The 26,324-nt window shown below is 46.5% G+C and overlaps 1 protein-coding gene across 4 annotated transcripts; it reads right to left on the bottom strand.

Moving 5' to 3' along the window:
* Window positions 1-534: 534 nt before the first annotated feature.
* On the bottom strand, window positions 535-20,137 carry ERI1 (exoribonuclease 1). Of its 4 annotated transcripts, none has more exons than XM_031944117.1 (7): window positions 19,809-20,137; window positions 16,375-16,553; window positions 10,540-10,753; window positions 8,340-8,423; window positions 7,433-7,542; window positions 3,165-3,279; window positions 535-795 (listed from the first exon to the last, which is right to left on the bottom strand). In XM_031944117.1, the coding sequence occupies exons 1-7, from the start codon at window positions 19,818-19,820 to the stop codon at window positions 553-555; spliced, it is 957 nt and encodes a 318-aa protein (XP_031799977.1). In that variant the 5' UTR covers window positions 19,821-20,137; the 3' UTR covers window positions 535-552. The 4 variants fall into 4 exon arrangements, with proteins under 4 accessions (XP_031799977.1, XP_031799976.1, XP_031799974.1 ...); XM_031944116.1 differs by lacking the exon at window positions 19,809-20,137 and adding an exon at window positions 18,068-18,209; XM_031944114.1 differs by lacking the exon at window positions 19,809-20,137 and adding an exon at window positions 17,614-17,969.
* Between the last annotated feature and the right edge of the window lie 6,187 nt (window positions 20,138-26,324).

Here is a 26,324-nt window from a genome sequence, read left to right on the forward strand (position 1 = left end):
TCTTTCTTCCTGCAGTCCAGAACATCTAGGTCAGATGCAGGGAAAGGAATGCACAATGACTATCTGGGAATAAAGCGGGGAAGTGTATGCTGGCTAAGGCCAAGCCCACCCAAATGCAGACTGGGCTCTTCGTATTCGCAAATGATCAAGCTCACTTCCAAAAAGGAACATACAGATATATATATACACACACATATATGTTTGTGTGTGTGCACCGACGTATACACACACACACACACACACACACAAACACATATATGAGAATTGTTAACAATACTTTAAGAACTAAAAGTGCTGGTGGCATTGAATTCAAATATTCCCTCCATCTGCTGTTTGTTCAACAAATATATATACACACACTCATATATACATATATATTTGTTCAACAAAATACACATATATGCATATATATCTGTAATAAAACTTTTAAACATCTAAGGTGCTTGAATTTTGCATTGTAGAATTAGTTCAATAAGTGATTAACCATCTGTTAACTTTTGGTAGCAACCCAAGCTGCAGTGTTACCAACCAGGAGGCAATAAATCTTAATTGTTAATTTCGGAAATGCGGCATCTGTGGGGCTGGGGCGCCCTCTACGGGTGACGATGAGGACACACTCGTGAGCTGCCCTCCATGCATCTTCTCATTGACCCGCAGCTCACAGCCGTCGCGGAGCATGCGGACCGCGATGCGGGCGATGTTCTTGGAGTCGTCCAGGCCACTGTGGGGCCGCCCATCGTAACTCATCCCCAGCTTTTCAAGCATGATGGTCAGCTTAGTCTGGTTCCGAGGAACCTGGAAACAAAGAACATTAGATCGGCTGTCACCGGCTTCCGAAGCAGGCTCTGCAAGAACACAGGAACAATCACAAACTTTCGAATGCCATCCTGATCCCCACCTATGTAAGACCACAACCAGTTGTGCCCAGAACGGCCTGCAGAGCTCTTCCTCAGGAAGCAAAGAAAACAAAGAGAGATGCCAGGAATTCACCCAAGCCTTGGTTACTGCAACCAATAGTGCTGCAGGGAATGAGCTCTTTCAAATTAGCCAGGTATATAAACTCCAAAACAAGAGGAGCCCACATGCTTTACGAGAACTATAAAACATTTGTAGCTTTAAAAAGAATAAAGTTTTGGACAGGAAAGAAGAATTTGTGGAAAACCACTGCCGAGAATCATACAGAATGAGAAGGGAGAGCCAAATCAGAAAACTACCCAAATACATTGGAAAGGCTCCTAAAATGCACTGAATATATCAGAGCAGAATACCACCTCACAACTCACCAAACTAGCAATAAATAAATAAATAAATAAAACAAAACACAGCAAAACTCAGTGCTGGTGGGGAAATAATGAAATAAGCAGCTTATATATTAAAGATGGTATTGCAAAATAGTGGAATCTTTGCAGGAGAAAATCTGACAGGATTTTACAAAAAAGAAAATTTCCTATCCATTCCTACCCCCAATTTGACCCAATAATATCACTATGGAAGTACACCTCAAAAGATGATCAAAAAATTTTACAAATTTATTTTTAAAAATTATTTCCAGGTATTAGAGCAAACCACGGGCAATGAGGGGTAACTAATAGTTGAATCACTAAGTACATCAAGGCTATAGAATATATTATAAAGAATGACAAATATAAGGAATATCTTGAAATTTTCAAAGCCCTTTGGGGGAAAAAAAAAATCTAACTGCACTGTGCTGTGTAAGAGTTGTTGGCTTGGAATCGTGAAGAAGGGCTTCCTAAATCATGTGTTTAAAAGTTCAGAATAGTTCTGCCACAAAAGAAAACTGACACTATGAAAAATAGGGTCACAATTCCTTAATTCTTCCTAAATCTCCTCAGGAAATAATGTGAAGTAAAATAATATATTAGTTGGTTAGAATCACGAGTCAAAACTAATCCCAAATCCAAGGGAGAAAAGATGCTACAGGCACAGAAAATCTGACTAGAAGGAAGGCAGATGACAGGAGTTTGTATGAGTTCTGTGGCCTCAAGTGTTAAGGGGGCCTGACTCCTCTGATTTGTTGGGAGGAGACTCTAAGGCCCTGGAAAGGATCTGAGCCAACCACAGCCTGCTCTCCTCACCAGCTGAGCCCAGCACGGGAAACAAGTTCCCGGAAGATGTCCTGGCGCCCCAGCAGTACTCGGCTCCCCACCAAACAGTCAGAAGCAGCAGGAGAGAAAGCCAGAGGGATAGGAGCCTTTGTGAGCTCTCCTCACCAGCAGCAGCAGTAAAGACCTTGCCCTTACCTCAACAGCTGAGCCAGGGGAGGGGCCACTCAAAAAAAAAGGGGAGGATGGGAGCGTTAACTAGGAGACAGATGTGCTCACACTACTTCCCCAAACGCCCCCTCCCATCCATTCTCTTTCTCTGACTCCTCTCCCCCTCCCTTCTAACAAAGCCAAAGAACCAGATTTGTGAGGCTGCTAGAAGGGTTAGCACCAGTTAACAAGAACAAGAATAATTTCCATCTATTTGAATAGGGTTGAATCAAAGGCAGGTGAACGGGAATAAAGCCGGACATCCGTCAGCCAAATCTTGGTGCCCTAAGCTATCCTTGACAAGCGCCAAAGGGCCCCAGTGTCCAGTCTCTGAAAGTCTTTTCATAGAGAGCCTGATGAGTCAAGTCTCGTTTTTTTTTTTTTTTTTTTTTTTTTGCCAGGGTATCATGGTAACAGGTAACCTACCTACCCTGAAGCTTAAACAGCACAGAGAGCTGACAAGGAAATCAAAGTAGTCCCTGGCACCCCAACCCCAACCCCCCCTTTTTTTGAAGGGCAATAACTTGAATGACTCCAATGCACATAAGACATTCATGGAGTGACTGGGTCTCTGCTGCAGGCTCTAGAAGAACAATCATCAGTACCTACAAACTACAAACTATCCCCTTGATTCCCCACTCTTTCCACCCTGAAGTTATCATTCCATACATGGAGCCACAGCACAGAAGGGAGGGCCATGACTGCTGCCACAGCTCACACACTTCCAATTTGGGAAATAAAAAGTAATCCTTGGAGACAACATCAAGCAAATAAACCAGAAGCCATTTTTGCAGAGTGAATCAACAAAGTACTTCCTTGACATAAGTATGGTGCATAACAAGTCTGTTAACATCAATATCATCACTATTTAGCAAAATAAACAAATATTACCTTGTAAAAGTTTCCATATGACTTTCGAATATTGATCCACTTTTTGGCAAAAGAAGGGTATCTGAGCCTGCTGATTTGACACTGAATATTCAGGAACTTACTCATATCCCATGAACTTGGAGGGGAAGGGGGAAAAAAAGGAGAAGGTAAATGCTATACTAGAATTACAACTAATTCTTTTACATTCATTCTGATAAGCATGGATCTGCTCATTTTGACTTAAATCATCTTAATTTTCCCCCCTTACAACTACTCATCTCTAATCTTAAAAAAATCAGCAACTCTATAATTGTAACAATAGATTTAATTCCTTCCCCCCCCCTCCCCATTTCTTCCCCCCCTCTTCCCAATAAATACCAGCTCCCAAAGAGAACCAAACTAAAGATGGCCGAGTCAGGTAGGACAGAGAATTTCCTGTCACATACACTCAACCAGTGGTCACCCATGCCCACAAAGACACGTGGAGAGCATCTGCTCCTGGACAGTCCTAAGATTCACTTTGGACCTACCATGTCATCTTCCTCAGGCTGATCCTGATTTCATTAAGCACAGGATAGAGCATGGGTTTCATAGTTGTCACACATTAGCTTTAACACAAAATGGACACCAATCATTTGTACCACGATGATAAAACTAGTGGTATTTCTGCCACTATTGTTTAAAAAAAAAAAAGAAAAAGAAAAAGAAAAAGAAAAAAAGTAAAAACTACTTAAGTTTTTTTAAATTGGAAAAGAAAGGGACAAAAGCAGCCAGTATTGAAAGCAAAATATTTAGAAGACAATCTAAGAAAGCTCTTCCTGCCTAAATCCTCTTCCTGATCCATTTCCCTGCCTCCAGTTCCTACTACTTCCTAATCAGCTTTAACCTGCCATGACTGGGTCAACTGGTGTCAAAAAAGAGCTTTGGGGACCTCTTTCCTCTCCAACTTGCCACTCAAAGGGCCATCCCAATGTGGCTATCACAAACCTTTTTTCCCTCTCTTCTGCTCTCCAATTCTGCAGACTCAGGGCCTAGCTACTATTACTCCTGCTTTCAAGGAGAAGATGAACACACAATCACAGCTGTCACGACTTTGCAGGCCCCCCCAGTCCAAACCTAATAGGAGGTGAAGCATCAGGAAAATCTCAGTTCTTCAGATAGAGCTTTCAAAGTGCCTTCAAAGTCACAATGCTCTTCCTATAACTGAAGCCACCAGAACTGAACCCACTGATTAGGGAGGCACAGAACAGGGCCTAACAATCACTAACTACTATTCTCCATTCCTCAGCCCCCCATCTTAAAAACAGATCAATTCATTATTTCACCACCAGCTTTTAATGCAGCCAACAAGCAAAGCTATCATTTGGAAAATCATCTCAATGCGATGATTCACATCACATTTTATATCCTGAAATCTCCAAATCTTTCCCAAGCTGCTACCCCAGATAGCATTTCATCTCTGGAAAAGTGACTGGCCCCTAGAGCAAGAACTGACACCATTCCCCATCAGCCTACTCCCCTTAGATTCAGTGCAACACTCTGGTTAGCCAAGGCATTTTTGGCTCTTATTCTAGCACTCAACAAGTTAGCCATATGAGCTCCTACCTTTGGGTCACCTGGGATGAGTCTCCCATCTTATCATATGTCAGTCAAGCCACTAGCCAAGATGTTCGACACCAAAAAGCCCTGAGAAGCACCCTCCTGCCAGAATGACACAGAAGTGTTAATGACTCCTCTTTGGGCCTTGGATTAAACCAGTCCCAGATATACCTCCGCATACTCCAACCTTGTCCACAAGAACAGCAGGAGCCTGTCAAACTCATTCTGGCAACCTTCCAGCCTCAGCAGTCAATCCCACACGAAGTGTTCATGTTGAAGTCATCCATGCTGGGATCTCTGCTTCCTGTTCAAAAGCCAGCTGCTATTCTAGTACCTACCATCTTTCTGTGCAAACTGCTAAAAAATCTGGACCCCAGCTCAACCACTCCATTGGTCAGTTCCTCTGGGTCTCAGGCCTTGAGCTCACCAAAGGCAAAACAGGTGGGCACTCTCTGATTCTATCTCCCTGCTAGCTGCCCACTAGCTATGACTGCTCTGTCCCTACCAAGCCATAGACAACCAAAGAAAGGAATGAAAGAAAAATGAAGCGCCCCCCCCCCCCACTGGGGACTTCCGGTCCCCTATCTCCTGTGGTCTTCCTCTCTTTCTCCTAAATCAACTTCATCTCCCTCAGTAGGTGAAGAACCTCAGTTCCTTTTCAATCTCAGCTCTCCTGATAGCAGCCTGCTCTAAAACCTTTATTGGTCTTCCAATAGCTAAAAGAGCTCTTTTAACCTGGCACTCAAGACCTTAAACACATGCTCTACTAGCTTTTAAAGGCTGAAATCATCAAGGCATTCATAAGGATGATTTTGCTTTTCCTGGAAAACATCTGAATAATTAAAGACACCTCCCCCTAACTCCTCTGAGCTAGTCTTGCCATGTCCTTCTCAATCCTTCCCATTCCCTGTTCCTGCAGAGATTCCAATGAGGGTCTCCCCCCTTATTCTGGTCCCTTTCATCTTCATTCAGATGTTCTTTCCAACCCAAGTTGTCTCCTGCTGGGTTTAGGTTAATACACAGAGTGCTCTGCTGAATCCTGCCGATTCCCATCATATCTTCATCACGGGGGCCTCAGGGGCACTGCCCCAACTCCGGGAAGACAAATGTACTCTCAGAGTCACTTAGTTTCTGCTCATGCTTCTGCACCCTTGGAGGATGCCCTCATCTGAGGCAGGGTTTTGGGGGCTGGTTTCTCTCATTTCTTGCGGGTTTCTCCCATTCTCTGGGAGTCAGGCTGGAGGACAGAGTTGCTTCTTCCCACCCTGTTCCCTTGCCATTGGATTAGCCTGGCAAGACTCCAGGCAAATACCCAAAATCCAGGCAAACTCCTGCAGGAGCCAGCCAGCTGTCTGCTTTAAGTGGGGGTCCCGAGACCTCATTCTAAGGTACCATCTCCTTAAACAGGCATCCTTTTCCAAACTCCCCCTCTCTCCAGCAGCCCTGACACTAGCCAGGCTCCTTGTGAGCTTGTCTTTGGTCTCTTGAACAACAAGTGATAACTTCCAACTCTATTTCCTAGAATCCTCCAGGCAGTGTCATTTGTGATTCCATGAAATCATCAAAAGTAGAGAATAGTCATCCAATCTGACCTATCTAGGGAGTTTCTCTGCCACATCTGGGCTACGTAGTCCAAGAAGACCGCAGACTTCTGTGGTTGACCTTGAAAGGCAGGCCCCGGCCCCAGCCACTCATCTTCACGCTTCGGCACCTCCTGGAGGCTCTCCTGTCTGACGGTCCCTGAGGTGTTGAGGGAGACCTTCCTGAAAAGACAAGGGCAACTCCATCCTCGGAGTCAGTGCCTGCATAGCTGTTCCTTTAGGCCCAAGCATTCCAGGGTCTTTCTTCACCTCCTCCTCTGAAGGTTCTTCCATATTCCAACTGCTGACAGTGAGAACATCCCCAATCTCTGAACCACCGGATAAGCACAGAGGACATGAGTTGGACAGACAGAAAGAGCTAGGAAAGTTCAGAAGAGAAAGGCTGATATGGATGTGAGTGTGAGGAGATGGAGGGCCTTGCAGCAGGTATAGAAGAACAAGAGGGCACAAGGAGACAGATACAGGAGGTGTGTTGACAAGGAAGGAGCTAGAGAATTGGGGAGGGGAGCAGAGGGAGGCCTGCTAGGTTCAGAGTGACAAACTAAGGGACAGAGGTGTGGCAGCAACCTCCCCATCTTAACATGGAGCCGCCATTACTCATCTATAGATTAAGGGCAAAGCCTTGGGAAATTTTAAAATGCTGACTAGCAAAGAGGTGGGGGATGAGACCAGGCCATCCGTCAGTCAACATGCCAGGTGTTACATATGCTAAATGCTGAGGACACAAAGGGACGCAAAACACTGGCCCTGCCCTCCAGAAGTTTCTACTATGTAAGAGGGCGCAGGCCAGGGTGGGGGGGAGCACCACCTTGCTGCAGTGGCTGTACTGCCTACTGTTATCTCATCCTCTTGGACAGCCTTCTATAATCACTGCTTTCTCCTGCTTCCAGCCCCTTGCCCCTCTGTGGATGGTGACTGAATCAGAAACAGGAATATGGGAGAGAAAAAGGTGTCTCTCCTGCTGGATGCATCACTGGGAAGCACAGCTAACATGGAAGTGCTTCTCTCTAATCCCCACCAGCAGCTCATCCATTCGTCCATCTGTCCACAAAGGACAACGGCTACAACATTTCCAGGGCATCTACTCACCCGTCCGTCAAGATGGAGTATTTGTACTTAGTTCCTAGCTCTTTTAGCCTCATCCAGTCCACTACATTCCGAAGCACCTGGGGAAAAGTGTCAGCTCGGTCCACCATGTCCTGGAGTTATAAATTGCAAAAATAAGGGTCAATCTTAAGAGTGAATATGCAACACTAACAATTTCTAAGACGCAAACCAGAGTGAGAAAAAGAGGCTGCCTTTTTTTCTCTCTGAAATGTTTATTTTTTTAGTAAGCATTTCCTGAATCCAAGCTAGCCTGTCCCTTTGGGGCAAAGGTGGGATGGAGAAGGGGAAATCCCTCTTGCACAAATTCCACTTTTTTAAAGCAACATTTATTTATAGCTACATACTGGGGAAGGAAGGAGGTGCTCAGGATTAGGGGTAACTGTCATCAAGTCAACATAATTGGGGAGTGCAATGATTTTAAGTTGTAGAACAGAACTACCACCACTCTTAAATGAAGGAACCTTTGAATAGTGAACTTTACCAAAATGCCAAAGAACTAAATCATTAGGTATAATGCTATAAAGACAGGCTATAAACAAGGATGTATTAAAAGAGGACATCTTAATACCAGCATGGCATCCTTCCTTAGGTTATTGATATTCATATGACCAACCATCAGATACATCACTACCCTGCTGAGTTGAGGGGGTCAACTCTAGTCAGCTGACAATCCTAGACCTTTCATCCATACATGTTTTCCTATCTTTTAAGACCAAAATTTGAAGAAACAGCTTTGAAGACTGCCAAGTGATAAGGAATGCCATCATCTGGATTTTAACTACATTGTCAAGTAACAAATTAGCCTTTCCCTTTATAAAATGAAGTTCACATTTTCAGTCCCCTTTTCAGACTCTCAAAAATTAAAATAAAAAGCTCATGGCATAATCACCTGTGTAATTCCTGTGAGGTTGATGCAGAAGTCAGAAAGTTGTGTGTTAATCTCTGGCCTCACATACTGCTGGAATGTGTCTTCCTACGAGGCAAAGAGACCACAGGCTCATCAGCAGGCAAAAGCTGGGACACATAAGCTGACTCTGGAGAGCAGCAACAGCCCTTTCTCAAGTTGTTGCACTTTTCCAAGGTTTGTACACTCACTTATCTTTAAAACTGGACCAAAGTTGCACTGAATTAGTTAAGACGGGTTGGAGAATTCCAACACAGTCCTTGAAATACCAACTTTTTTAGAATCTCATGCACAAGATCAAGCGTCCATTTAATAAAAAGGAACCAATAGGTAGCTATCAAACCCATGAGAGCAAACCGTAGATACCAAGGGTTCCCAAACCAGACTAGGCACCTCTGATTTCTGTCACAACAGAACGACTAAGAAGAAAGGCCTGGAAACTGTCCCGATACAAGGAGACAACCCTTTCTCAACTCCTCAAACACCACCTTCTCATTCCTGTTCTCCTCAGAGCCTGTGGGATCACAGCCACTGCCAATACCCAATGGAGATCTCCCCCACAGCCAGGACAGGAACTTCTACTACCAGGGTGGTCAGAGAACTAGGACTACTTGAATACTTTCAGTGACAGGGAACTGACTACTTCTCAAGGTTGTCTGTTCCCTTTTAGGACAGCATTAAACACCATGAAGTTTTTTTCCTTATGCAGAACCAAAATGTATCTTCTGATAACATTCCTCTGGGAAGGCAAGCAGGTTTCCCACATGATAACACTCTCTGAGCATTGGCAGACAGCTATTCTGTGCTCCCTTCCCTCTCCACTCAAGCTTGGCAATGTGCAGTACTCCAAAGGGAACCCAGTCCTCCACCTGTAGTTGTAGAACTCCAAATTTGACTCTCATTCCCCTTATTCTGATTACTAATTCCATTAGAGCAGCCTTTTGTCACCACGGTTTTACTGGAAGCCACACCACACTCTTCACTCACCAGCACTTCAATAAACAATAAATATCTCAACTGTCCGGCACAGAAAGGAAAAGGGTTAAGTCCACATGAGTGAGTTTTCCAAATGACTGATCCCAAGCAGTGAATGGGATGTCAATCTTTACAAAACACTTTGCTTTCTTAAACAAAGCATCCCAACATAGTCTTTTAGTTGAAACATAAGAGAGCTGGAAAATAACTTTGAAAAACTCAAGAAGTCAGATCAGTGCCATAGATGAAGGACTTTAGATGAAACATGCTGCAGAGGTTACCAGAGTCTTTGCCCCTCCATTTAGCCACCAAAGTGACTTTCCTGCAGCATAGGTTCCCCTCCTGTTCAATCACATCTAGAGACTCCTTACTGCCTCCAGGATCAAATCAGAAACCCTCTGTTTAGTACTCAAAGTCCTTCATCACCGGTACCCCCATGCTCTCTGAGGAGCACTAGTCCTAGAACAAGACAAGCCATCTCCCACGCATCCCAGAGCTCTCTCCCTAGCTCCCCCTTCTCATCTCAGCCTCTGGATGCCCTCTTTCTCAGGAAGCCCCTCCTATTTACCCAGAGGTTCTGGCACGTTCATGTGCATCAGGAGACTGGGAGCTCATCGAGGGCAGGGCTGTTGGGGCCTTCTTTGTGCCCAGTGCTCAGCACTTGCCTGGTGCATAAATATTAAACCACTCTCGGCCATCCCAACTGCTGCCTTGGCTGTCAGCACCCCAAATGCTGCCCAAAGGTGGCTTGGGTTGCTGTTAGAGCACTGCTCTTCCTGGGCCACCTGACGAGGGCCTACTGAGGGATTTGCCTCCAGTTTCTAAAGGGATCTTCATCAGGTTAGTGGCCAGACTCACAGAATCTGAGAGAAGCCCACTCTGCCATGCCCAATCAGTGGTCCCCCAGCCCCTTCCCCTTGGACCTGTGGGTAACTTTGTCCTGCTGTTCTCGGTTCTGCCCTTTGGGGCCGTCATTTTCAACCCCCATAGGGCACTGACCTAAATACAAGTCTCACAGCAATGAAGCAGCTCCTAAATCTAACAAGTCTGCTCATGGGCACCCCCCCCCCCCCAAAACCAGAGAAGAGGGCCTGTGATCGGAGGCCTCGGCTCGGAAGGTCAGCTAAGGTGAGACCAAGGACAACGCAGTGGCTTGAATCACAGCCGTGGGCCCACACAGACAGACATAGCGGGGCCCCAGCTCACTTACGATCTCTAGGGTGTGCGTGTTCAGTAAGACAATTGGAAACTCAATAATCTCATGAGTGAACTCGGGGGGGTTGCCCTCCTCACAGGTGGCTTCAAAGTCGATGACACAGATGTAGTCGTAGTAGCTGCCGGTGTCCCCATCCTCACGCTGCTGGGTCAGTTTCTCCTTCTTGTAGTAGTTCTTGAGCCGCTTCTTGAGAACATCCTTCACACCTCTAAGGAGAGAAGAAAAGACCAGAGCAAGGGAGCTCATCAGCCTGAGACCCTGTATCTGACAACACATAAATGGTTGGAGCATTTCAAAGAGATGCTACCAGAAAATGTGAGGAGATAAACCATGCTACAAATCACTGGGAAACTCTGTAAGGCACCTAGGCTCTAAGGGACACCTGGCAGCATTGGGGACAATCTGAAGATGAGCTCTGGGGAGCTGGAGGAAAATGGGGATCCCAGGCCCTCCAAGTGGTAGCCCAGGTGCCTGGCCTGACCCTTCCCCCAAAGGACATACTCTCTTACCAAGGTAAGTCATCCAAAGAAATCATGAGGAAAAGCAGTTTTCATGATACCCCAAAGTAGAAACAAAGAGGGTATTTTCTCCTTTGGGGAATAGTCAAACAAATTGTGGTAAATGAATAGAACAAAATATGGGGCTCTAAGAGATAACAAAACAAACACTTTCAAAGAAAACTGGGATAGATCCCTATGAACTGATACTGAGTGAAATGAGTCAAATGAGAATAACAAAATATTGTGGAGAAAAACCACTTTGAATTTGCACATGTTTAACCTAAATCAGATTACTTGCTGTCTTAGGGAGGGGGAAGGTAAGGGAAAGGAGGAGAAAAATTTAGAACACAGTCTTATAAAAATTAATGTTGAAGCTATTTTTACATATATTTGGGAAAATAAAATGCTATTGAAAATTTCTAAAAAAGAGAGAAACTACTTTAAAAGACATTAGAACAACTTAATGCAACAATAGGATTTAGTCAATCTGAGGTGCTGAACTTAAAATGCAGAGACATCTATGCTCAGACATGGCTAATACGGGAATTTATTTTGTTCAACTATGTTGTTGTTTATCCTTCATTCTCTTATTCTCTCTCTTTTGGGAGAAAAGGGGGGAGAGAGACAGGCAATTAGAACTAGGTGACTTGCCCAGGATCACACATTGGGTGTCTAATGTCAAATTTGAATCGGGTCCTCTTGACTCCAGGGTCAATACTCTTATCCACTATACTACCTAGCTGCTCCAATTGTCCTTCATTCTCAAAGAATATTATAACATCAGGGAGTGATACCATGGCATGCAGGTGAATTGGATTTAAGTGAGGATTGTTCCAGGTCATCAGTCTTAATATCTCCTCCAGAGCCATCTGAGTCCAGTGGCCAAATGTAGATCAGGACACAACTAGAGATGCTCCTGGATATTACAAGAGACCTTGGTAAGGCCTTTTTTTAAGGGAAGGTCTATGTTAATATGTATTGAAATATTTAGTTTTGGGGTCCAATTATTCATTTTAAATTTGCCCAACACAGGAAGGGAAGGGAATGGGAGAGGCATGTTAATTTACAACATACACACAAACAAGCAAAAACTTCTGAAAAATAAAAATTATAAAATAATAAAAAAAAAAGATAAATATAGAAGGAAACTTAAAAAGTTAGCAAAGCCTAATAAAATTAACTTTTAATAGGATAGTATTTTAACAACCACTAAGAGGTTAACTGTCCAATGAAAATGGCCTGTCAGGAATGCCTGCTTTTTCACTGTATATGACTATTTCTCCAGTGTCCACAGGGTTCCAATCCACTCCCTGAATTCCTAAGTCTGAACCAGGTGCCCACATCGCACAGGTGCCCACATCTTGAGTTAGGCGACAAAAAGTGGGATTTGTACCAAACCACAAAGTGTAGGCTTGAGTACAAACAAATTCAGATGGGAAAATCAGGCCCGAGTGTCCAGTACCGTGGATCGCTTCCCTTTCTTCTGCCTCCTAAAGCAGAACACATCAAAATCATCAGATCACAGAGTGAGGACTAGGAGGGCCCTAAGGAACATTCAGTTATTCCAAAACTGGGCACAGAGTGCTTTGCAAGGTCCTCTTTAGGCCATTAACTTTGTTGATACGACCATCACTTGAGCTTTAGAGCTGGAAGGAGCCGCCTCTAGAGATGGGGAGTGCAATCCCCCTCATCTGACGGTTGAGGAAAGTGAGGAGACAGAGAGTGACCAGCCCAAGGCTACACAAGTTGTGAGCAACAAAGTTAACATTTTGTTTTTTTGTAAGACAAAGCCTTCCTACCCTCCCCCACAGCTGGCAGATCAGAGGCGACACTAAGCAGAATGATGCTCCATCATTCTCGCCCCTTTGGGGGCGGCCTGGTGCCCCCCCAGGCTCAAATAACTCTCTCACTGGGGACAGACTTGGTGTGGCCAGCCCCGGAGCATTAGTCCTGCCGCAGCACAGGCCTCAGACAGCCTCCGCCTCCCCGGCAGAAGACACTGCCAGCAAGCCTGACAGAAAAGCCCAGCTCCCCAGGCTCCAAAGGCAGGCCAGGCGCTTTCCATGGCATCACAGGCCAGGGCACAAATGCGCGTTTGGAGGCAGGAGATCTGGGCGGTCAGCTCCTTCTCTTCTGTAAGGTGAGGACACAGGGTAAATAACACAGCCTTTTTTGGCAGGCTGCTATTGCCCAGAAACTTCTGATCAGAATCAAGCTTTTAAATGCATGAATTCAATAATACAATTAAAAAGGAAATCAATTAGCTGAAATAAAGATGGGACCCACCCCCCCCCCATTCCAGCTTTAAGGCCCCTTGAAATCTACCTGAGGCAGGTTTAACGTCTAGGCCTCCTTGTCTATAGGTCCCTTCCAGTGCGGTCGCAAAGCAAATGAGATTTAAAAGGCAACATTACCTATTTATTGTCTTTTAATTTATTTTGTTAAAAATTTCCCAATCACCTTTTAATCTGGTTCAGGCCCTCTTCGCAGTGTTGGGGGAGGTGGTGTGTTTTACACCTCTGCTGTAAGCAACAAAGGCCTGAAATAGGTGAGGAAGTAAGTTACAACCTGGAAGTACAGCGTACCAAACTCGGAAAGAGCTGAATGTTTCTCATCTGAAATGCAGGATGTTCTCTCCCAACTAGCAGACAGGCACCTTCCTTTTTGGGTCCCAGCAGACTCACCCTGCTGCCAAACACTCAGACCCTTCCCCCTAAAACTTCCCTTGTCTCACCCCCACTTCCTCCCTTCCCTATTAATGTAGAGGGCAGCCCCAATCTAGGAGTCAGCCTCCATTCCTCACTTTTTTTTTGCTCCTCATAGACAATATGGCACCTTGACCTGTCCACTTCACCTTGGTGATAGCTCTTGTCAGCGACCTCCAGAATCTCTTCTGACCCTGCCCTCAGCCTGGTGCAGGCCCGGGGTCTGCCTGCCACAAGCCCCTCCCCACTCCAGTCAGTCACCAAAGTGGTTTCCCAAAGAGCAGGTTGGACCCTGTCGCTCCCTTACTCAGTAACCTCCAGTGGCTCCCTACTGCCTCCAGTACCCAATACAAAATGCTGTTTGGCATTCAAAGCCCTTCCCTGCCTGGCACACCTCCTCCATCCCACTGTTCCCAGCCTCCTGTCTGTTCCTCCCACAAAACTCTCCCTAGCTCGGCTCTGGTCCCCCCAGCTTCCTTCAAGTTTTGACTACAATTCTATCTTTCATTGGAAGCATATAGTAAGAGTATGACAAATGTTCACTGACTAATTCTATTCAATGAATCAAAGCTACAAACACGCCAAAATCTCTTCTCTCCCTCATGAAAAAATCTGTCATCTAGGCAGGTGCCAAAGATTTTCTCCCAGGCCCAGGAAGGTCTTGAATGGCAACCCAACCTTTTGAGACTAATTATTCTCTCCAATAAGGGCAACCAAACCCAGAGTTCAAGTCTCTTCTATCAATTCGGTCCGATTTCCTACAGGGAAGCTTGATCAGGGCTCAGTAAAAAAAAAAAAAACACTGAGGAAATAAGACAGGTAAGACAATCACAGGGAAGGCTAAAATGAATATGGGGGCCACCCCACCCCCAAATCCTAAACAGACACATCCTGAAATCCAGCATAAATGATCACTGGGGCAAGGAAAAGAAATCTTAGGCATTGAACACGCCCCAAACTAGCCACTCTTTGGCAATAAATGGTCAAAAATCATGCCTCCACTAGTTTATTTAGGATCATGGGTGAGAAATCTAGCGCTCCAAGGGACTTTGCAGGGACCTAAGCCAAGCCTCCCTGTCTCCCACTGAAAAAATAAAGGTAATAGTCAATAACATTCACATAGAGCCTATTATGTACCAAGCGTTTTACAATCATCGTATTTGGATTTTCACAACAGCCCTGAGGCAGGTGCTAGTTTGTCACCAGCATGAAGAAACTGAGCCAGACAGCTATCTAACTGAGGCCAGGGTTGAACTTAGTCTTCCTAAGCCCAGGCCCAGAGCTCAACCCATGGGTCTCCACTGAGCTGCCTCTAAGATGAGGCTTTTCTGGTAAGCCTCCGAGAGGCTCCTGACTTGTCCAAGGCCCAGGGGAGAATCCAGGCAGAATTTTGACCTCAGTGCTGGGGTTTCCCACAGTCCAAGTCTGCCCCAGCCCTGCCCTTCAGAACACAGTCTCCCATCCCTCCGCAGGGGTCATCTACCCCACCCCCTCTAGTCCCAGCCAGGCAGCTCCCACAGACCTCTTCCCCTGTGAGGGCGGGGACCACCGGGCTCATTTTTTTTTGCAGTTGTGTTCTTTCACTCTTTTTTGCAGGCTGCCCAGTGTGAGCAGGATGCAACACTGACCATCCTAAACTCTTGCTCAGCAAACAGCCAGTGCTTTCTCTCTACACACAAGGCACCCACTCACTTTTATGAAGACACCAAGGCAAGGCCCTGAGGTGAGACGTCCCCAGGGCCCAGACAGACTGGTTCCGTAACCTTAGATCGTGAGACTTCCATCCACTGCAGGGGATGTTGGACAGACACCAAGGCTGTCCTCTCCAAACACCGGCAGACACCCCCATGCTCCTACTACAAGGTGGGAGGATGGGTATTCTGACCTTCTATTCTATTCTGCAGTCATTTTTAGCAGGGTTGGTCCAACACTGAGTTTATAGCCATTACTTGTCATCTTTTCTCTGTCTGTCTCAACAAGGCAGCTTTCCTCTGCAATCTTAGTACCTGTTTTATGCTTTCACAAACCTGAGAAGGGGTGGTCATTCAACAGTCCAACCTTCTGCCCTGAGGGGAACTAGGACTCCGGGATGATAAAGAACATGGATCCCAAAAGATCTCATTGCTCTTACAACTCCTGCCACTGTTAAACAAATTAAGGGAAAAGCCCATGTCCAGCTTCTAATTGCCAATGACTTCCAAAGTCTGGTGATGATGACCAGAAACAACTTTCCTTGAAAAGATCCAGACGACTTGGGACTAAAACTCTTCAAATCAAGATTAACCAGCTAAATGCCATTCGATGAGCGGCTCTCCCCCAGGGCGGAAGTCTTCCCAGGACATCAAGCCCAAACCTCTCTTTACGAGGAAAGTGAGGGGAAGTGACTTGTCCTGGTCATACCAACAGTCCGCGGCAGAGCCGGTACAACACCCAGGCCTCGCCTCCAATTCTAGGGCTGTTCCCCACACTCGATGTCTGACTTTTCTTTCCTTATATGAGAGAAACGTATGATAGCAGCTTCCTGTTCCCGTTTTTTTCTAGAGCCAGCTCACAAGCCTAGGAGTCACTGCTAAACATACTTTTAAAACTTGATCTCAAAGCAGACTAAGAATAAAAGCATTCACCTGGTTTCAAGCTTGAATTCTGAAAGTTTAGCTCGGAGCTCTTCCTTACTCATTCGGTTAATGTATCCATTGGTAACCGCAATTTCTTTGTAAATTGGGTCACTGAAATCACTTGAACCGGAGATGACGGGTTTCCTTCCGTTTGTTTCTTGGCTATCAAGTTGGCGCTGATGCTTGCCCTGCAAGGGGGAGGGAAAACCCACACAGGTTCTCCAATTAGCACACCAGCTTCTTGCCCCGGGCAGAGCCCTCCCGACTTCCCCTGGCCCCTTCCTCGCCAGCCACAAGGTTACAAAGGGTGCCTGGATCTCCCGGGGCGTACCGCAGTGGCCTCTGGGAAGGCGCCACTGACTGGCAAGGGGAGAAAGATGCCCTGTGTCTGAAGCCGCAAACGCAGGCTGTGCTGAGCAAGGGCCCGTCGCTGCCCGCGCCCAAGTCACACTCTGCAGGCCACGCCAGAGGCTTAGGGGGTGCTTGGGTCCGTGCGGGGAAAGGAGGGTCTAAAAGGGAGCAAGCGTCCAAAGCCGGGGCAAGCCGAGCAGCACTAGTCAGCGAGCCCTTCCTCACGCTTCTCCAGGGCGGGATAGCAAAGTGCCCCGCGCTGCGAGAGAAACCAAAACTTAGGGAGCACAAGGGCCCCGCGCACGAAACCCGGCGCGAGAGCCAGCCCCGGGACGGAGACTCCGCCATTTGCCCAGGACCGGCGAGTTTCCCCCTCCTGCAGCCACGCGGGGCCTGAAAGCCTTTGCCAGGAGAGGGCCCCGAAGGAGACGTTCGGCTGGACGCCCTTCTCTGCCCTTCCCAAGTTTCTCAGTAAGCGAGAACTCCGGCCGGCCGGAAGCCGTCGGGGAAACGTCCCGCGCCCACGCGCTTCACGGGCGCCTAATAAGTGCTTAATGGCTGACGTAACGGGGTGGGGGGAGCCGGGCTGGCGCGGGGGGCTATACAGGAGGCTGGGCACGTGGCGCGGCGCTGTGGGGAAGCACCCGCCGGGAGGGAAGGCCGCAGCGAGAAACGCGGGAAGCACGTGGAGGCGGCCAGCGCGCCTGCGCAGAGGAAGCCGGCCCCCAGGGGCCTGGGCGGAGGGAAAGACCCCAGCGGAGGAGGCGCCTGCGCAATCAGGCCGGGCCCCGGGGAGGAGCCACCCTGGGAGAGGAGGCGCCTGCGCAATATGGGGTGCAAACCTAAAGGGGGAGATCTAAGGGGGGGGGGGCCCGAGGGGGCGCATGCGCGGCAAACCTGACTCATTCCCGCCGGCGTGAGCTCCTCCCGGGGGATTAGCCCATCGCTGCCCCTGCGAATCTGGTTCTCCTGACCCTCCCCGGGGAGCGGGCGGCCGCTGCATGCCTCCATCTCAGTTGGACCTGTCGACCCCGAGAGCTCTCAGCCGTGCCGCACAAGTCTGGCTCTCCAGGACCCCGCCCCCACGCCGAGCAGCCGCGAGGACAAACTCCCGCCTCCGGGGTCGAGCGCGGGCTGACGTGGGCACGCAGCGAGACGGGGCGCGCGCACGCATACGCATGCGCCGTCGCGGCGGGCCGCGCTTCGCTCCGCCCTTTCGACTGGGCCGCGCGCACAGGCGGGAAGGGAAAGGGAGGAGCCGAGGGAAACCGGAGGGGGTCACGTGACGACACTCCCTCCGGACGGACGTAATAAATAGAGCCCCGCCCCTCTCGCCCCTCTGAACAGTCACCTCCCGATTGGCCGGCATGCTCCAGTCCCGCCCCTTCCCAGGCTATCCTCCACTCAGCGGCCAAAGCGGTCTTCCTCCAGCCTCCGGGCTTCTCACGTGCCCCTTGCGTACCCTAGAATCTTCTGCGATCCGCATGGTTCCTCCCAGCCCCCGGACCCTTTATACCTTTTGCCACGCCCAGTGGTCCCAACTGTACTGTCTGAGCGCTCATCTCCCGCCTCCTCCGCCATCCCTCTTCCCTCGGCCTCTTCCCCCCCTACCCCCCCCCCCCCCCGGGCTTTCCTTCGGAGTCCAGCTCCGGGACGGCCTCCTGGGGGAGCCCTTCCCGTCCGCCCCCCCCCCGCTGCGGGGCTTCCCCGGGCTTTCTGTGCGCACGTGTGCCCGCCTGCGTAGAAAGCCAGCCTCTGAGGGCAGGACCGTCCGTCTCCCGTATTTATTTACCCAGCTCTACCGCCGTGCCCGCCCCACGCTCAAAAACGAACCGTCCCTGCATCTAGGAAAAGAACCAAGGAGACTCCCTGCTGCGTTGACTTTTTTTCTGATTTTTCTCTCTCCCACGGTTCTTCCCTTGTGCTCTGATTTTTCTCTCCCATCACGATTCATAAAGCAAGGTGAATTAAAAATAAATTTACTCGGAAACATATGAGTTCTCATTGATTGATAGATGGTTCGGGACGGTGCTAAAATAGGGCATGAGCAGGCAAAAAAAAGAAAAGAAAAAAAAAGCCGGGGCTTCCCTCATCCTACAGCCCCACTCCATCCCTCCGCCGCAGTGTCAGAGAACTCCCCGCCTCGTGCTCACTGAGCTTCATCCCTTGGTGCCAGGGCAGAGGTTTTAAGCCAGAAGGCCGGCTTGCCTCTGGCAGTGAAGGGGCCAAGACTTCCTCAGTAAATGGAGGGAATCCCAGCCCACACGGTCACAACGCCGCCCTCTCAGAGTCCCTCGGAGTCGATTGTCCAGTTCTTCCCTTTTTGGGGCGGCGCTTGTCCCCGTCCTGGAAGAGAACCAAAATGACATCACCGTGTTGGGGACAGGGCGGTGTCTCCGACTGTGGCCGGTCAGGCCACGCGGGCCCAGGATGCTCTTCCCCAGAACGGCGCGGGATGTCCAGGAGAACGCTCCGGGTGGCCGCGGCTCCGTACCCGGACCTCTCCCGTTCTTTGGGGCACCGCGCCGTGATACAGGCCGGTGTCTCTTAGGGCTCACGGCGGACCCCAGAGTTCTCGGAGACCTCGAAGAGCGTCCCTCCCTGCATCACTTCTGACCTCGAAGAGCGTCCCTCCCTGCATCACTTCTGACCTCGAAGAGCGTCCCTCCCTGCATCACTTCAGACCTCGAAGAGCGTCCCTCCCTGCATCACTTCTGGCCTCGAAGAGCGTCCCTCCCTGCATCACTTCTGGCCTCGAAGAGCGTCCCTCCCTGCATCACTTCTGGCCTCGAAGAGCGTCCCTCCCTGCATCACTTCTGGCCTCGAAGAGCGTCCCTCCCTGCATCACTTCTGACCTCGAAGAGCGTCCCTCCCTGCATCACTTCTGACCTCGAAGAGCGTCCCTCCCTGCATCACTTCTGACCTCGAAGAGCGTCCCTCCCTGCATCACTTCTGACCCCGGGAGTGCGCTTGCTTCGTGAGCCCGCTGCAACGGGGGCTTTTAGACAAACACAGCGGGCATTTGGCGGGGACCAGCCGGATGGAGGTGTGCTCCGGACAACGGAAGTGGATGCAATGGGTGTGTTACCAACCTTTGTGTGCATCCCGAGAAGGAAGCCTGCCAAAATGTTGGTCCATCCCTTCTCAGCCGAGGCACACGGGATTCATCCACGCTCTCCCGAGTTCTGATGAGTCATGGCCTGAGCAGAGTTCTTGCCTATTTCCAAGTGCTTTTTCCCCCCATTAAATCATGGAAGTCATGGGCTGGAGTCACATTATCTCACACAAGGTTTCCTAGATTTCTCTGAATCTGTTGCCCTTCCTTCCATCCTTATCATTGTAATCACAGTAATCAGGATAGCATTTATAAAACACTTGACAACTGTCATCTCATTTGATCCTCACAATAATCCTGGGAGGTAGGAGTCATTTAACGGATGAACTCATCGAGGCAGAGAGGATGTGACCTGTCCAGTACCACACTGCTAGGAAGTGCCTGAAGCCAGATTTTATCACAAAGATGTACCTTTGTGACTCGGTCCGCTGGGCTATCTAGCTGCCCTATTGGTAACATCTTTTGTTTCTCGATATCTCAGTTGATAGACACCGCCCTTGTTTCCAGTTCTTTCCCACACACATACAAAAGAGACTTTATAAATTTCTTTGTGTATCTAGATCCTTTCACTTTCATGGTTCACTTTGGGGTATAGATCTAGTAGTGATATCACTGAATCAAGGGATGATTTGAGGGGATCTCAGGGGAATCCAAAAATCTGAGTGCACTTTTGCAAAATAAATAAAATTGTAAGTTTTACTTAAATAAAATATTTAAACATATTTGAATATTTATTAACTACATTTTTAAATTTCTTGCTAGCACTTGATTCAGATGCAATCCCTCTCTTGGGAGGATGGCCACACTGGGGGAAGAGGTATTCCAGAGAATAATAAGAATACTCTGAACCCCAAACAAAGACCCACATGTACAAAGACATTTACAGCAGCTCTTTTTGTGGTGGCAAAAAACATGGAAAGCAAGGACATTGGGGAAATGGCTAAACAAGTTGTGGTATATGAATGGAATGGAATACTATATTGTTCTAATAGAAATGATGAGCAGGCTGATTTCAGAAAAACCTAGAGAAACTTACATGAACTGATGCTGAGTGAAGTGTACAGAACCAGGAGAAAATTGTGCACAGTAACAGCAACCCTGAGTGATGATCAACTATGATAGACTTAGATCTCAGCAATACAGTGATTCAAGACAATTCCAAAAGACACATAATGAAAATTGCTGTCCACATCCAGAGAAAGAACTATGCAGTCTGAATGCACAAAGAATACTGTTTTCACTTTTTTTTTTCTTTCCCATGGTTTTTCCCTTTTGTTCTGAGTCTTCGTGCACAATATGACTCATGTGGAAATATGTTAAACATGATTATACAGGTTTAAGCTATATCAGATTGCTTGCTGTCTTGGGGAGAGGAAAGAAAGGGAGAAAAATTTGGAGCTCAAAATTTTACAAAGATGAATGTTGAAAACCAAACAGTTGATTCCAAAAATAAGAAATAAGATGGGAAGAAAGGGCCTGGTTACCCTTGGCTCCATTCCATCCGATTCACAAACAATGTACTTATTCAGCTTAGAGTGAAAACTATACAGTTGATCCCACATATAAGAAATAAGATAGGGAGAAAGGGCCTGGCTCCATTCCATCTAATTCACCAACAATGTACTCATTCAGCTTAGAGTAAAAACTGTATGAAAACTGTACAGTTGATCCCAAACATAAGAAATAAGATGGGGAGAAAGGGCCTGCTTACCCTTGGCCCCATTCCATCCAATTCACCAACAATGTACTCATTCAGCTCTGAGCTCCGTTGTGGGATGGGAGCAAGCTTGTGGTTTGGAAGATTGTTCCTATACAAGCCTAGGCAGTTAGTTAGTTCCCTAAGGTTGGAAGTTCTGGAGAGATGAATATCCCCAGAGCTGCCCTGAGGCAGGGATTCCTATAAGGGGAATTCACAGGTAAAGATAAAATTGTGGTTCTGAATCTGACAAATGATGTTCAGTGCTGGAGATACAAAGACTGAAATAGCCCCTGCCTTCCAAGAACTTCCAGTCCACTTAGAACAAATAATGAAATGCAAAATATACACCAAGTAAATGCAAAATATCTCCTCCTTGCTCCAGAGAAAGCCTTCAATTAGGAAAACTGCTGGTTCTGCTTGGGCTGAGCTAAGAGGAAAGTTCCATATCCCAAATGGCACGGGGGAGATGGAATCCTTGGGTAAAGCTATGAAGGAGCCCCAGTGGTGAGGAAGGTGAAGTGAGAACAGGGAGTAGCCTGCAGCCAACTGGCCAACGTAAAATGGAGACCAATGGGTTCTCAAATGTCCTTTTCTCCTGATTTCTCCCTGCCGTGCTCTTTAAAGCCCATTCTCTTTGTTTACCTCTACAACCTAATGTCATGTCATTAATAGTGACAGATTTTCAGCAGGATCCAGAGAGGAAATGGAGGTTCAAAGCTGTTAGGAAGTAAATATGAACCCTGTAAGACCTACCTCTCTGGGAAATCTCAATGTAGCCCTGGTCCTCGACATAAATTCAATTCAATTCAATAAGTTCCATCTGAGTTTTAAAGTAATTCAAGAGTAAAACTAGGAAACAGGAAGATCTCAGTGTGAATCCTACCTCAGATACTTTCTAGCTATGTAATCTGGCCAAAGTACTTGTCTGCCTTGGTTTTGTTCAACTGTAGAGTGGGATAATAGCAATATCTACCCAGATTGTGAGGATTAGATAAGGTAATGTTTGTAAAGTGCTTTGTAAACTTGGAAGCAATATATGAATTATATATGTGTATATATACATGTGAAGCACTTGTTATAATTTGACTAAGATAGTATGTGTGTAAAACATAGTAGGGACTTAATAAGTTGTTTGTTCCTTTCCTCCTCCAATAAAGATGATGAAAAAAGTTATTAAATAATTATTATGGACCAAGAACTCTGCTAACACGGTGGACACAGAGAAAGAAATAAAATAATCTCTACCCTCAAAAACTTTGCATTTTACTGTGAGAGGAAAGGAGAAAGAAAATAAGCATTTATTTAGTGCCAACTATATAGCAGGTACAGATATCTCATTTGATCCCATGTCTGTGACAGGTAGATGCTAGTATTATTCTCCTTTTACAGTTGAGAAAACTGAGGCAGACAGAGGTTAGGGGACTTTCCCAGTATCACCGATAGTGTCTGAGGTCACATTTAGACTTGGATCTCCTTTCCACTTACACAGCCATTTATTTATTGATGCTTAAGTACCAGATACTTGGGTACTTTTTGGGAGACATTTCCTGGACTCCAATTCCCAGGAGATTGTAGGTGTGATCACAGGTATCATAGGGGAAGACTGTTATTGGTGGAAAGTTTTCTGGGAAATGAGAGGCTTAAAAAGCTGAGGGCCAGAGTACAGAGGTCAGCCTAGGACAAAGGAGACTGTAATTTTCAGAGATGAAGGAAGGAGACCTGCAACTTCCCACAGAAGCTTAGAAACTTGATTATCTGCAGATCTTCATATTGTCAACAGACAAGAACGATGCTTCCCCTACTCTACCTTCTCACTCAAAACACAAATCCTTCCTAATCCCTGCATGAGTTTGCTAGGGAGAAAGGTCTCATCTGTAAATTAAATAGGTTCTCAAAATGATTCCAGTGTTAGATCCCCCCTTGTTCTGTCCTTTGTAATCCTCTCTCAATGAAATGGTTTGGCTCTATTTGATATAGAAATTCTGTCTGATCTGTTCTAAGCATTTGCTAGCATGGGGGCTTGAGGCAGATTTTTCTATTTATGGCTACCAAAAATACCCACACTGAACCTAAAGAAATTACAGCACCCATAATTAAGGCAATTACGGCCTAAAGAACCTAGATTTGGTGTATCACCTTTACTATTTACAGCACCCCAAATCAAGGCAATTCTGTGCTAAAGAACCTAGATTTGGGGTATCACTTTTACTATTTACAGCACCCCAAATCAAGGCAATTCTGGCCTAAAGAACCTAGATTTGGGGGTATCACTTTTACTATTTACGGCACCCCAAATCAAGGCAATTCTGGCCTAAAGAACCTAGATTTGGGGGTATCACTTTTACTATTTACGGCACCCCAAATCAAGGCAATTCTGGGCTAGAGAACCTAGATTTGGGGTATCACTTTTACTATTTACGGCACCCCAAATCGAGGCAATTCTGGGCTAGAGAACCTAGATTTGGAGTATCACTTTTACTATTTACGGCGCCCCAAATCGAGGCAATTCTGGGCTAGAGAACCTAGATTTGGGTATCACTTTTTACTATTTAACCCCAAATCGAGGCAATTCTGGCTAAGAACCTAGATTTGGGGTATCACTTTACTTTATTTTAAAAAAAGGCAATTCTGCTAAAGAACCTAGATTTGGGGTATCACACTATTTCTGACCCTTAAATCGAGGCAATTCTGGCTAGAGAACCTAGATTTGAGGTATCACACTATTCTACCACCCCAAATCAAGCAATTCTGGGCTAGAGAACCTAGATTTGGGTATCCTTTTACTTATTTACCACAAATCAAGGATTCTGGGCTAAAGAACCTAAATTTGGGTATCACTTTACTTTCGGCACCCCAAATCGGGCAATTCTGGGCTAGAGAACCTAGATTTGGAATATTTAACTATTAACCCCAAATCGAGGCAATTCTGGGCTAGAACCTAGATTTGGGGTATCACTTTTATTTACAGCACCCCAAATCGAGGCAATTCTGGGCTAGAGAACCTAGATTTGGGGTTATCACTACTATTTACTGACCCCAAATCGAGGCAATTCTGGGCTAGAGAACCTAGATTTGGAGTATCCTTTTACTATTTACCTTTTTAAATCGAGGCAATTCTGGCAGAGAACCTAGATTTGGGTATCCTTTACTATTTCGGCCCCAAATCAAGGCAATTCTGGGCTAGAGAACCTAGATTTGGGGTATCACTTTACTATTTCGGCACCCAAATCGAGGCAATTCTGGGCTGAGAACCTAGATCTGGGTATCACTTTACTATTCTGACAATTCTGGGCTAGAGACAAATTTGGGGTATCCTTTTACTATTACGCACCCAAATCGGGGCAATTCTGGGCTAGAGAACCTAGATTGGGGTATCACTTACTATTTACGGCACCCCAAATCAGGCAATTCTAGCTAAAGAACCTAGATTTGGGTATCAACTTTTACTATTTCCCCCAAATGAGGCAATTCTGGGCTAGAGAACCTAGATTTGAGTTATCCACTTTTACTATTTACACCCCAAATGAAAGCAATTCTGGGCTAGAGAACCTAGATTTGAGTATCACTTTACTATTACCGCACCCCAAATCGAAGGCAATTCTGGGCTAGAAGAACCTAGATTTGGGGTATCACTTTATATTTACAGCACAAATCGAAATTCTGGCTAAGAACCTAGATTTGGGGTATCACTTTACTTTACGCACCCCAAATCAGAGGCAATTCTGGCTAAGAACCTAGATTTGGGTATCACTTTTATTATTTGCACCCCAAATCAGGAGGCAATTCTGGCTAGAGAACCTAGATTTGGGGTATCACTTTACTATTCGGCACCCAAATCGAGGCAATTCTGGGCTAGAGAACCTAGATTTGGGTATCACTTTACTATTAAAAAGAACTATTGGGGTTCTTTATATTCGCCTCAGGCAATTTGGGCTAAGACCAATTGGGTCACTTACCATTGTTAAATCAGGCAATTCGGCTAAACCTAGATTTGGTATCCTTTTTATACCCCAAATCAAGCAATTTGGCTAAAACCTAGATTTGGGTATCACTTATATTTGGCTTAATCAGGCAATTCTGGCTAAAGAACTGATTTGGGTACACTTACTATTTGGCCCAAATAGGCAATTCTCTAAAACCTAGATTTGGGGTATCACTTTATTTGGCCCCAAATCAGGCAATTCTGGCTAGAGAACCTAGATTTGGGTATCCTTTATTTACCCCAACGAGGCAATTCTGGCAAAACCTAATTTGGGTATCACTTTACTTTTGCCCCCAATAGGCAATTCTGGCTAGAAACCTAGATTGGGATACTTTCTATTTCACAGCAATTCTGGCAGAAACTAGATTTGGGGTATCACTTTTCTTTCCCCAAATAGGCATTGGCTAAAGAACCTGATTTGGGTACACTTTTACTATTTACCCCAAATGAGGCAATTCTCAGAGAACCTAGATTTTATACTTTACTATTTGGCCCAAATCAGGCAATTCTGGCTAGAGAACCGTTAATATCACTTTTACTATTCGCCCCAAATCAGGCATTCTGGCTAAGAACCTAATTTGGGTACCTTTACTATTCGCCCTTTGGCAATTCTGGGCTAGAGCGATTTGGGGTACACTTTTTATTTCGGCCCCCAAATCGAGGCAATTTGGGCAAAACCTAGATTTGGGGTATCACTTTTACTATTTACCCCCAAATCGGGCAATTCTGGCAGAGAACCAGATTTGGGGTATCCTTTTTACTATTTGGCCCCAAATCAGGGCAATTTGGGCTAGAGAACCTGATTTGGGGTA

The sequence above is a fragment of the Sarcophilus harrisii genome, chromosome 6 (assembly GCF_902635505.1).
Source record: "Sarcophilus harrisii chromosome 6, mSarHar1.11, whole genome shotgun sequence".
Classification (NCBI taxonomy): Eukaryota; Metazoa; Chordata; class Mammalia; order Dasyuromorphia; family Dasyuridae; genus Sarcophilus; species Sarcophilus harrisii.